This window comes from Strongylocentrotus purpuratus, unplaced genomic scaffold (genome assembly GCF_000002235.5).
Source record: "Strongylocentrotus purpuratus isolate Spur 01 unplaced genomic scaffold, Spur_5.0 spur5_scaffold_11, whole genome shotgun sequence".
NCBI classification, from domain to species: Eukaryota; Metazoa; Echinodermata; class Echinoidea; order Camarodonta; family Strongylocentrotidae; genus Strongylocentrotus; species Strongylocentrotus purpuratus.
In genome coordinates, this window is record NW_022145596.1 from 24,671,263 (window position 1) to 24,684,301 (window position 13,039).

The window sequence follows — 13,039 nt, forward strand, 5'->3', positions numbered from 1 at the left end:
GTCAGTCAGGAACTTTTTGACTCTGGCTTATTCAAAACCATGAAAACACATCAGAAAGACAACTTCTCAATATTACTGCAAGGAGGTGCTTTAAGAATTCAAAAATTGTCCATGAAATTCAACAGAAATATTGATATTGGAGGAGTTACTGGGTAAATTTTTATCGAAATGGGCCTGCTGTACTACATATACTTGTTGTACTGATCAGTATGCATGCTGCAAAGGGCAGTAGACTGCTATCAATAGTAAAATTTAAGATCTGGCTGATGTTTTCTGTTACATCATTTTTGGGTACCCAATTAAAAAAGATACCCGTAATTCCAAGCCGTATTTACAAGAATGCATTTGAAGATCAAATTAATACATGTAAGATGTAATATTATGACAAAAGTACATGTATGTATGACCAACTATTCAGCAAGTTAACATACATGTACACTGTAAGCCAGGATATATAGTAACTCTCTTATAATACAGAAATCTAATTAATAGGAGAAGTCATCTGAACAAAATAGAGGGAGTATAATTTTGAGGCTAATGACATTGGAATCAAGTTCAGATTAGTTCCTGGTACATAATAATTTGCAACAAATGAAACTGTTCATAAGCAGGTTTGAATGTAGACATGAGGAAGAAGCAATTTATCTCAAAGTTTATACTAGCGGGAACAAAGTTACAATATCAACGTCTTGTATAGACGGCGGCGGCATCAACATCAAAAACTTAACCTAAGGTTAAGTTTTTGAATTTTTGATATAATTTTGAAAGTATAAGTTCTTATTCCGTCAATGTTTTCAAGAAGTGACGGTAGTGAGGAAAATCGTAACTCAAAGTGAATGCAATTTTTTTTTCACTACCGTCACTTCGTGAAAACAGCGACTATTCTATGAAACTTGGACTATAGGGTAATCAAGTACCCCCAATCATGTGAGCAGAATTCAGGTCACTAAGCTAAGGTCAAAGGTCAGTTTAGGTAAAAAAAAACTTAGACTTTTTTGTGGCATCAACATCAAGATTGTGAATTTTTAGCATATTTTGAAAAGTGTTTGTTCAAATTCCATGAAACTTGTACACAAGGTTTATCAAGTATCACAAGTCCCATATGACACAAATTCCAGGTCACAAAGTCAAAGGTCATTTAGGTCAGTAGACTTGGATTATGTTTTCAATTTTTCTTATTTGTTCATGATTCTTAATCAATATTCACTTCAAAATGCTGATTATATTCAGAGGATTTCATTTTTGGGGGCCTGCTAATGGGCCACCCTGCCTATAAATAATGTTCCAACCTCAATTTGTCATCATATTGAATTGCGTAATGCAGGTGAGACCGCCGAGAGCGTTTCCCTTGTTTAGCATTTGTAAACACCCTTACAAATTTTATGAGCCATCTGCTGTCCAACAACTGCATTTGTGAACCATATGTTGTCAGTAATAAACCCCTCAATCCGCTATCTTGGATTTGTAGAGTTGTAATTTTCACAAGAAATGTGTACACAGCGTATTTAACTATTTTTGATACTCCAAATAAGAGAAAAGTGAGTGTGCTTATTGATTGTAGTCAACCTACAGTGCAAGTTGGTCATGATCATGTTTTACTAAGAGATTTTTAAGCAGAGATATTTAGCTTCAGAAATGTACATACAGTGTACATGTACAATGTAAAGATGTACCGTAATTAACAGAGTATACCGCTCTCGTGTATTAACCACCACCTCTATTTCGCCCTAAAAAAAAAAAGGTTTATTTTTTATTTTATTTTTTGCCCACTCTGTCAGCAAGCCAGGTCCGTGTTAAAAAAACCCACGCGGGAAGGCCTTTCATTTAACTGCAAGGTGCAGCTGAATGTGTAAGATCATTAATGTAAATTAAAAAACAGTAGAGGACCTAGGATAGAACCTTGTGGTACGCCGTGTAATAGAAGAAAAATTGGAGGAATTATTATTATAAACTACATATTGAGATCTATCAGAAAGATTACTTTCAAACCAAGATGACAGACAAATTTGAGTGTTGTTCTAGTTTCCGAGTGGTGAGTCAACACACCGATTACTGAGCTGGGAGACATTGCCAGGCATAGTGCCAGGTGAAGGGGCATAAATCGAAACTTTTTTTGTTTTTTTGGTGTACCGTGTATAAGACGCCCCCCTGACTTTGAATTTTTTTCGGCGGCAAAAAGGTGCGGTTAATACACCGTTAATTACAGTAGTTCAAAACGTTTTATGGTACAGTCAAACCCGTCTACAGCGACCGCCCAAGGGAAACACAAAATGTGGCCTTTGTAGACAGGTGGTCACTAAAGCAGGTTTGACTGTAATTTATTGATTGTTTTGAGTGTGTTCACATACATGTATGTATTATTTGCTTAAAGGTACTATGTCCCATTTGCAGGCCAAAAAAAGGAAAAAGTTAAATTCCAACTGCATTTGAAAGATAATACTAATTTAGAACTTCCCTAAAAAAGGTGGGGCTTGAAAATGTCTTCAAGTGGGAAAATAACGACTATTCATTGTCAAATCGACTTTAGGGCTATAGAGCCCAAAAGTAGTACCGGTAGTCTTGATTTTCAGACAATTGTACCGAATGGTCATAGTTTTAAGCTGCACAAAGATTCAATCAGTTTAATCTTGGCCATCACAAGAAGTGGGTTATTGATGTAGACAAATGCTCATGTACCCTTTACAACTCTTTTCATGTATGTTATTACCAAAGAAGAAAAAAAGCCAGTCAGTCACTCAATAGTGTCTGACAGTGAAGTCTAGCAAGTAAACATGTTTCCTTGCATAATTTGAATATGAGGACACTGCTAACGTTTAAATTTCACAGATGGGACATACATGACATATTCATAATTCCTGCAAAGTTCTACAGAATTTGAGGTTGGCTGCAAAAGGGACATAGTACCTTTAAAGGTAATACCAAGTTTTGGTATGGGGTCATGAATTTGGCTCATATGAACATATTGGAAGCATATGCAATGTTACAATATGCAATGATCATTGTCGCGGTTGAACTTGAGGGTAAAGTGATGAAATTGTAAATGATAAACTCTTTGGCCCGAATTCACAAAGCAAGGTTTGAGCTCAGACCAAGGTTTGAGCTCAAACCTCCTTTTGTTTCGCCAAACCTCCTTTTGTTAAAAGGAAAGGAGGTTTGGCGAAACAAAAGGAGGTTTGAGGTCAAACCTTGGTCTGAGCTCAAACCTTGCTTTGTGAATTCGGGCCTATACGTTGTATAGCTCCCTCTCAAGACTGATATTACTTTAGCTTTAAAACAATGTTTCTTGACTACAATCCATCAATTTGCTATTCCTGTTTGGAAATTATATATCAGAACTGCATATTCTGAGGTTTTCTTTTGAATCTCTGCAACAACAAAAAAAGGAGAAGAAAAAAACTTCTGACAAATTATAAATTGAAAACATCATACTTTATGTCTTTTGTGTATAAAGGGAGACCACCAAGACAATATCAGTGATTCCTTTGGCACCTGAATGTTTCTTTAGGCATTCTGTGAAATGTAGGTTTTGAAACGATATATTATATTTACTCTCTGCTTGAGAAAGAATGCATTTTTGGTGCAATTCATTGTACTTTAAATAACAGATTTATTCAATTTATACATTGCATGTACTGTGAGCAGGTCTTGTATTAACAATAGCTGGGATGTACAGGTATATCTGTGTACAAGAGTTCTTCCTGAATTTCTTTATAGGATTTTAGCCAAGAGGATGTCTGTTTGTCCAAAAGACGACACTTTTTTTTGTGTGTGGATTTCCCCCCTTTTTAAAGATATAATTTTTATAATGATTTTTTGAATAAATCCTAAGCATTTTTTCTTTTTTCAATTAGGACAACCAATTTCAAAATCATGGCTGAAAGCCTGATTAATGAATGGAATCCATGAAATACAACAGAGAAGGCAGAAAATCTACATGAACATCCATCTTTGTAGTACCCCACCCTAGCTTTTTCAATTTCTTCCTGGTCCAGAATGTAGTATTGATGCTGTGTGTAAGGTGTCAGTTTACATTTTAACACTTTGCATCCAAAGTTAATTTGGGAGACCTGAGCTCTGAAATACTGTTTTCACACTGGCAAAAATTTGCTTAACCCCGGAATATAGGTGGGGTTAAAAGGAAGTCTTAGCCCCACCTATAGTCCGGGGTTAAGCTTATTCCACTCTCTGTTCAGAAACGTATTTACCAAAGTGGGCTAGCCCCACATATACATGTAGTACGGGGTTAGCTGGCCCTGCAAAAAAGCAGAGCTAACCCTGCAATTTTGGTGCTAACTCCTCAATTGCAGTGCCAAGCAAATGAATGTAAATAGAAACAAAAAATAGTGTGGTACTACGCAATGGAGCGAATTCCGGGGTAGGTGCTTAGTACAGGACTAAAAGAGCATGTGTGAAAATCCAAAAAAGTTAGTCCAGGGTTAAGGATAGTACGAGGCTGAGCAAAGTATGGGGTTAAGCAAAACGAGTGTGAAAAGAGTATTAGTGTAGTCCAGTATAATATTAGTTTCTGTGTAAATCATACTACTATGTGATGTATTGATTGTAAACTGGCATTTTATTGCACACTTGATAATACACTGTATAGCTGAATTCTGCTATTAATTGAGGTTTGTGTACCTTTTCCAACTGCAAAAATACAAAAAACATGCATTAGCAAACTTAAAGTTATCGAAGATCGTAAATCATGGATTACATAGCGGGACATTAAAACGTGCACAAATTAGCGCATTATCCTAAGATATTGAGTTTTTGTCAGGATGTAATTTTTCATTTACAAAGGAGTCCTAAATTTGATTTTTTATTGGATGCACTATTCCAAATACAATCCCTATATAAAGTTTATAATTTACACTGAAATTTTGCTGGTAATTTAATATTTTGTAATAAATGTGAAACTGGTGCCTGGCCTCCCCAAATCCCCGTAGTGGAAGCGCGGCTCGGAGCATGGAACTTCAAAGCCAAGTGGAATGTTACACATCCCATACGCTTTAGAGCTCATGAATGCGTTTGAATAAATTACACAAGTTTTGACTCCTTTCTTTCACCTCCCTGGTTGTACACAGCTCTCTCCTTCTTTTACCGTTCATTTACCCTTTGTTGTAACAATGCAGTGATTTCATCCTTTTAGAAAGCATCATTTCTGTCAAGCATCTAATACGGAAATTCCTTGAAAACTATTTTCAAGTGGATACAAAAATTACATGTGCTATTAAAGCAGGGCATTGTTAAAAAGTTTGGGCAACCTGAGCTTAGTATCTGCTTGTGTTGCAGCTTTACTTTTTAATTTGGGCAGGTGTAAGTCACCTGATATTCTGATAAACATAAAGCATTTTCTTTTCATTTTTTTAGATTAAACTCTTGAACTTTTGATTGTATGTTGTGTATTCAAAAATTCTTCTACAGTGTATTTATATGAAAATATGGTGAAAATCTATGCAGAATATATGAAAATAAAACAATATACTGTATGTGAATGTTCATTGTGTCAGTCTGATTTCCTTTTGTTCAGCTTTGTCTATTTTTATCCCAATTTAAATTAAAAACCAGGGCCCAAGTTTAAGCATGGCTGCTATAGGGATCAAAATCCCTCCCTACCCACCCTTGCCCCTCTAAATAAATCAAGATCCGAGCCGTCTTTTTTTCATCTTTTCCCCACTCTTTTTATTCCTCCTTTTTCCCCACTCTTTTTTTCCTCCTTTTTCCCCCACTCCTTTTTCCTCCTTTTTTCCCCCCTTTTCCCCCTTTTTCCCCCTTTTTTCCCCCTTTTTCCCCACTCTTTTTTTCCTCCTTTTTCCCCACATTTTTTTTCTCCCTTTTCCCCACTCTTTTTTTTGTATTGCAATTTGATCTGAATATCACCTCCAGGATTTGGTTCAGCAATAGTTCTTTTTTAAACTTGCTTTTGAAAAATTGTACACAGCTATGTCAAAGGGATCAAAGTCATGTCTTGTAGTGTTATGAGATTTTTGGAACATTGAAAATCTTTCAAGACACTATTGCTTAGTAAGAGACTTTCTTGAGCTGCTACATATATCTCTCAATGACTTCATACAAAGTTGTGTCAGATTTTTTTTTTTTTTTACCGTTTTTTTTTTTTTTTTAATTTTTTTTTTGCAGGGGGATGGGGTGGATGGCAGAAAATACATGTAGACCTGGTGCTAAAATTGTTTTCTTTTCTTGATATGTTTGACAAGTATGTATGCCTTCAGTGACATGGGAGTGACATGAGATCTTCTTAACCATGGTCATGTAGCTATACTCTATATAGCTGAGAGCAGTTATACATGTTTTAAAATGTATACACTGCAGTAATGGAGAACAAATATTTTAGAAATACATATGTTCTCAGTTTTTGTTTTTGTTTTCTTTTTTTCATTGTCAAATTCCCTAGGCTCTTTAATTGCAACCCTGTTTTTATGTTTTTCCCTCTTCCCCTCCTAGCTTGAAATTTTGCCGCAGTAGGATATCAGAAGCATCAGATGATGGGATCATTACAGGGAGTGTCCATGGTAAGTAATATATCTCCAGGGGCATCACTAAATCTATTTTTTTATGGAAGGGGGGGGGGGGGTGTTGCACCCACAAATGTAATAACGCCCACAAATGTAATAACACTTTACCCACAAATGTAATAATTTCACCCACAAATGTAATAACCACTTTACCCACAAATGTAATAATTTTGAATCACCCACAAATGTAATAATGACTTTACCCACAAATGTAATAATGACTTTACCCACAAATGTAATAAATTTGAAGTTATATTTTGTCGAATTTGTTCATAACTAAAACCCTGTAATAAAGCATGGGTATAGCACGCAGTCTTTACTCCAGAAGTAACACCTAGTTTTGAAGATTTTTAAAAAGTTTTGAAATAACCGTGTCTGGAAGAAAAACTACGCTCTAAACCCATGCTTTATTACCGGGTCTTAGTTTGGAAGATGGTGGGGTCTTAGTTTAAAAGTTTTTTTGTTTTTGTTTTACTTTTGAATAACCGGGTCTGGAGGAAAGACTACGCTCGATTCTCATGTTATTCCACAGGAAAAGGATTATGGGGTCTTAGTTTTGAAGATTTTTTAAATTTTTGAAATAACCGGGTCTGGAGTAAAGACTGCACACTATACCCATGCTTTATTACAGGCTTTTAGTTTTGAACAAATTCGACAAAATATCACTTCAAATTTATTACATTTGTGGGTAAAGTCATTATATTTGTGGGTGATTCAAAATTATTACCGTAAATCTCCGTGTATAAGGCGCACTTTTTTGCCGCCGAAAAAATTTGAAAGTCGGGGGTGCGCCTTATACACAGGTACAGAAAAAAAAAGTTTTTTTTTTTTTTTTTTTTTTTTTTTTTTAGTTTCGATATATGGCGCTATGCCTGACAATGTCACCCAGCTCAGTAATCAGTGTGTTGACTCACCACTCGGAAACTACAACACTCAAATTTGTCTGTCATCTTGGTTTGAAAGTAATCTTTTTAATAGATCTCAATATGTAGTTTATAATAATAATTCCTCAAATATTTGTTTCTATAACAAATGGTGTACCACAAGGTGCACCACTGGTACCATATGTACTCTTTTGTTTTTAATTTACATTAATGATCTTACACATTCTTCTAAAAACAATATTGTTACTATTATTTGTGACAAGTTCACAAGCACAAATCAGCGCCTTCAACTGCACCTCGATGTAAAATGAAGGTCCTTCCCCGCGTGGGTTTTCGGCAACAACAACAACAACAAAAAACAAAAAACGATTTTTTTTTTTTTTTTTTTTTTTTTTTTTCTTCCCCAAAATAGGGGTGCGCCTTATACACAGGTGCGCCTTATACACGGAGATTTGCGGTACATTTGTGGGTGAAGTGGTTATTACATTTGTGGGTTAAGTGTTATTACATTTGTGGGCGTTATTACATTTGTGGGTAAAGTGTTATTACATTTGTGGGTAAAGTGTTATTACCTTTGTGGGCGTTATTACATTTGTGGGTGTAACGGGGGGGGGGGGGGGGGGGGGGTAGCAGTGTTGGAGAAAATTTGCCAGCATTTTAACTAGGCCTGAGTCATGTCGGGATTTTCATAAACCGGGTCCCGACGGCCTTGCACCGATCGGGACCCGGTGTCCCGAAATCAGCTCGCAGGATTTGTCACTTGCCTCTATAAAAAGCGCATATCATCAGTATGTCCCTTAAAAGTGACCTTTTTTATCAGTCAAATAAATCAACACATGCATACCTCGGCACAGATCGGTATATTCTTCCATTTGACATTATTTTTATCCATGATTGGCGATGTTTAGTGCCATTATCGTGGCTCTAAAAGTAAAAAAACTGGAGCAAAAATAGAAAGACAACGATCGAGCAGCCATTTTGATTCATGCAGGTTGAATAAATCGGGTCAAAAAACATTAATGTTTGAATAATAAAACGGCTTTCTAAAAAGTACTCCTTTACAACATACCGATCGAATAATTTTTAAAAACAAAATAGATATTTTTTCTTTGATTTTGAACACCGCATGCTTCTTTTAAAAGCTGAAAATTACTTGGTAATCACAAGAAGTTTCGATACGGATAGCTGTTGCAAGGCAAGTTCAGACTAGTCTCGGAAAAATGCGCAGTGCTCCTTGTAAGCTGTAATGCGTGCCAGAACGAACCCAAACAAAGACGTGATCGTAACGAGAAAAAAATCATTAAAAACTACGAGAGCACAATTGGAAAGACAACTACTGCTCAAAATTACGATAATCAGATAAATAACTTGGACAAAGAATTCAATAATCGCCCAAGAAATGCCAAATAAATTGTGAAAATCGAGGAGTAACTGGGTACATTTTTATCGCAAGGGGCTTGCTGCAAATACTCAAATCCTTTGTTATACTGCTTTTTACCGTAGAGGGCGTTATTTGGTTTCTAGCCTCGTGTTAGAACACGAGGCTAGAAACCAAATAACGTGTAATTCGGACATATCAGCAGGCCCATTCCGATAATGATTGTACCTATAGTAACTCCTTAAATATCACTATTTCTATGGCTTTTCATGGACAACTATTGTATTATTCCTCCAAGTTATGTATCTGCTTACGATAATTTTGAGTAGTTGTCTTTCCAATTGTGCTCTCGTAGTTTTTAATGATTTTTTCTCGTTACGATCACGTCTTTGTTTGGGTTCGTTCTGGCACGGATTACAGCTAACTACGAGGAGCACTGCGCATTTTTCCGAGACTAGTCTGAACTTGCCTTGCAACAGCTATCCGTATCGAAACTTCTTGTGATTACCAAGTAATTTTCAGCTTTTAAAAGAAACATGCGGTGTTCAAAATCAAAGAAATAATATCCATTTTGTCTTTTAAAAATTATTCGATCGGTATGTTGTAAAGAAGTACTTTTTAGAAAGCCGTTTTATTATTCAAACATTAATGTTTCTTTCAACCTGATTTATTAATCCTGCCGAGAGACCCGGCCAGTACAGCAGCTAGCTAGCAGCTGGCAACAACAACCCCATGGGGCGAACTGCTTTGCAACCCATATTTATATCAGCAGTTCGGATTGATTCAGGATGAGCTAGAATATGATTGGTAACAATTAAATACTTAAGTTTCAAGGTGGGATGATTTTAGTGGTGTGCAAAACTGCAATTTCTTACATATTTCATTATTTTTTTCGGAGCGTCGGTTCTCAAAAAACGAAACCGGGACCCGACGGCAACGGTCGGGTCCCGGTGTGATCGACCGTACCGACTCAAGCCTAATTTTAACCAATTTTTGTGTCCAGCAAGCAAATTATACAGAAAGGCTGATGGCCGTGCTGAGTGATGTACTTCTAAATTAGGTATTTACCAAAAGAACAGTTTTAAGGGCTCTGGGTGTAATCACACACAGGTAATCTACACCTTTCAACCCGATAGGATAAGTAATATGAACATGGCTGACTTATAAGACACAGATTTGGGTGGGACGATAACATAAACTTATTAAATTCGCTGGACAGTGCAAACGGTTTCACTTTTGAATGCGCACGTATAGTACAACTACATTGCAATGCAATGCCATTGCCCTGCCACACAATACAGTATAGATGGGACTACATGACTAGCACAACTTGTCTCGACCAAGCCACAAAACGGCTTTTTATCATATTTCAACAATTCATCATCCAATTTTAAAACAATTCATGTTATATCCATATTCATGTTGTTATAGTCAAGAAACAATATTAAAAAACTCACTGAAGAGCCGTGTGCATTGAAATTCTTCATCCTTCTTTTCTGTCCCCTGATGTGATCCCATACCAACTTTAGTACAAGCTCGCTGATTGGCTGTTGATTCACTTGAAGCGTCATTGAGAACTCCCATAGATTTGGCTAAAAACCGTCTGGAATTTCAGTACCTCGGGGGTCACTCCGCTGTTTATAGTAGCTTCTCGATTTTGCACACGAACCGCAGATTCTCTGTCCGCGTTGAGCTTGCGAAAACTCCCTATTGTCCCATCTAGAGCACAATTTGTCCAAGAGACCATTTTCTTAATGCATCCAAATTTAATGCATACCTTTTTGTGAAGTGCCTCGATACAAATATTTTATTCACCTGTAATGAATAATTGTATTTCAAAAGTCAGAATGCAAATTGCATATACCAAGCTGGGTAGGACAAGCATTATGGCTTGTCCTACCTAACAATGCGTCATGTATGCAGTTCACATTTTCCTACACAAAATTTTCTACACTAACTGAATTCTTAAAACTTCAACCCTGGACCTATACACTAAAACTAATCTTACCCCCTTAATAACTTAAACTCAAACCTTATCTCAATCCTGCTTGCAAGCCAAACCCTTAACCTTTGAAGAAATAATGCCTGGAGTTAATGGTTGCAGGAGTAAATGCCTGGGGGCGTCTCACAAAGATCCTAAGTCAAACTTAACTATAAGTTGGACTTATAAATCATGGAGAGCCATTTGTAGCCCTAAAATTAAATATATTCAAAAGCAAAAATTCAAGTATTTTAGACTTATCATAACTTCCACGTCAAGAACATGAAATCTCCTTGATAATAGAAAAAATGAATGATTTGAATCAACATTTTTATGCCTTTTGAAATAACTTTTACAATTTTTGTTCAAAGATGCTCACGGCTCTCTATAATTGTTAAGTCCACCTTAGAGATAAGTCCAACTTAGGATCTTTATGAAACACCCCCTGGTCACCCAATTTAACAGATCCACTCATCTGGCAATAAACATGGTATCAACTCATTACAATTAGCGAGAAATAACAGAAAGCACTTGTAGCCATTGTCTTGAACAGACGGGGCATCTAGCGAGCAAGCCAATACTCTAGTACGGTACATTGCGCAAACTGAAATATTAGAATGATTGGAATAAAATTGTAGTCAGGAACTACAACTTGATTATAAAAAAAGTTACCAACAGTGTACATATATAATCTATAGACGCTAGAGAACCATTGTACCTGTTGTTGAAGGACAATGTGTTGAACTCTTTAAAACCTATACAGTAGGTTTGTGGGTGCACCATGTGAGAGAGAGTCCTGTAATTTTTCTTGAGGTTGTGTTGTCCTGAAAAGGACTGTTGGTGTAGTCTTGAAAAAGACTGTCGGTTATCTTTCATAGCTTATAGTTCTAAGGAGAACTATAGGGCTTGATCCTTAATCCTCACTCTCTCTCACATGGTGCACCTGCAAGCCTACTGTATATCTACATCACCATGCAAGCCGATACTTACAAGCAGCATCATTAAAACCTCTCTTTGCAGAATTAAGTAAGGGTCTACGTGACCTGATTGATCAGACAATAAAGGGAACCTTGAAGCAGGAACTCGCAGTGTCCACGCTCAGTGCTTCTGTGGTGAGTATAACAGTAAAATTTAAGAATTTTTCCTAGCAAGAAATATTGAACTCCTAACCTTTAAATGGGAAACCACACAAGAAATACAGTTGGCTAAATTATAGCAGAACAATGGGAAACAGATCTGTAAAAAGTTGAAGAAAATCGGATAAGGAATGAGAAAATTGTTAATAATTATTCAGAGCTGCCAACCATTCCGTTTTTGCCGGAATTACTCTGTTTTTTCCTCCAAATTACGGTATTACATTTTTTCTTCATAAAATACTTTTTTTTTTTTTTTTTTAAATACCGCACGTCAAACAACTGCCCTTATATGGTGATTTGATCACAAATTCAATAAAAAACTAATTTTAAAACATACTTGAAGAAAAAAATATTCTCAAAAAGGATGAAATGCCGATAACCACCAAAAAAATTGCCTGCTTGTATGGAAAAAACAGCATGATGAATGAACATTTCTACATCGTTTTTATGTATTTCTTTTTTTTGCCTGAAATTCCTTTTTTTTTGCCATCATGATTCCTTTTTTGGGTCGCACAAGGTTGGCAGCTCTGATTATTATGCATGTGGTGGTAATCAAAGATCTGCACTTAGCAGCTCTTTGTTGTTCTTTGCGATCATTGTCCGCATTCACAGATTCTATTTTCACGCTTAAGACAACTCCATAAACTCTTGAGCCTAGCCCAACTTGTCTGTTTCTGGTGTTGTCATGTGTAGAGCTCCTGTACATGTAGTATAGGGCCTCTAGACTACAGTAAACCCTGCAGTTTACAAAGTCTTACATCTATGACTGACAAGGGTCTGTACCTTTAAACGTTTACAAGCAGTTCTGAATAAGTTTTGTACGGAGAATCATCTCCCTTTGATCATATTTCTCCTTTTTGTGTTTGCTTTCTAGGATATCCATCCAGGTGTGGCGTCCATCTTGGTGGATGTCTTCAACATCAAAGGTTGGTTGACAACATTGTCTTGAACGGTCTAATATTGCATGTCCTTGATATATTCAGTGCTTCCAATAGTGGGGCAAGTCTATGGTATTTTGTCCCACACATTAGCAACTGCATTAGTGATCGATGATGTGTCAAATGGATGGCCCTATTATAGCTTGGATCAGACCAAACTGTCAATGGTACTGTAATTTGAGTTGTTAAGCA

General features: G+C 36.5%; 1 protein-coding gene across 2 annotated transcripts in view; it reads left to right on the forward strand.

Annotated features, from left to right (window-relative positions):
• LOC590807 (THO complex subunit 2) overlaps positions 1–13,039 on the forward strand; it is a 60,148-nt gene that overhangs the window by 4,968 nt on the left and 42,141 nt on the right. For both annotated transcript variants that reach the window (XM_030980942.1, XM_030980943.1), the window contains exons 2-4: positions 6,460–6,527; positions 11,794–11,885; positions 12,784–12,835. In XM_030980942.1, coding sequence (XP_030836802.1) covers positions 6,460–6,527; positions 11,794–11,885; positions 12,784–12,835 — 212 coding nt within the window. The remainder of the gene's footprint in view (positions 1–6,459; positions 6,528–11,793; positions 11,886–12,783; positions 12,836–13,039) is intronic.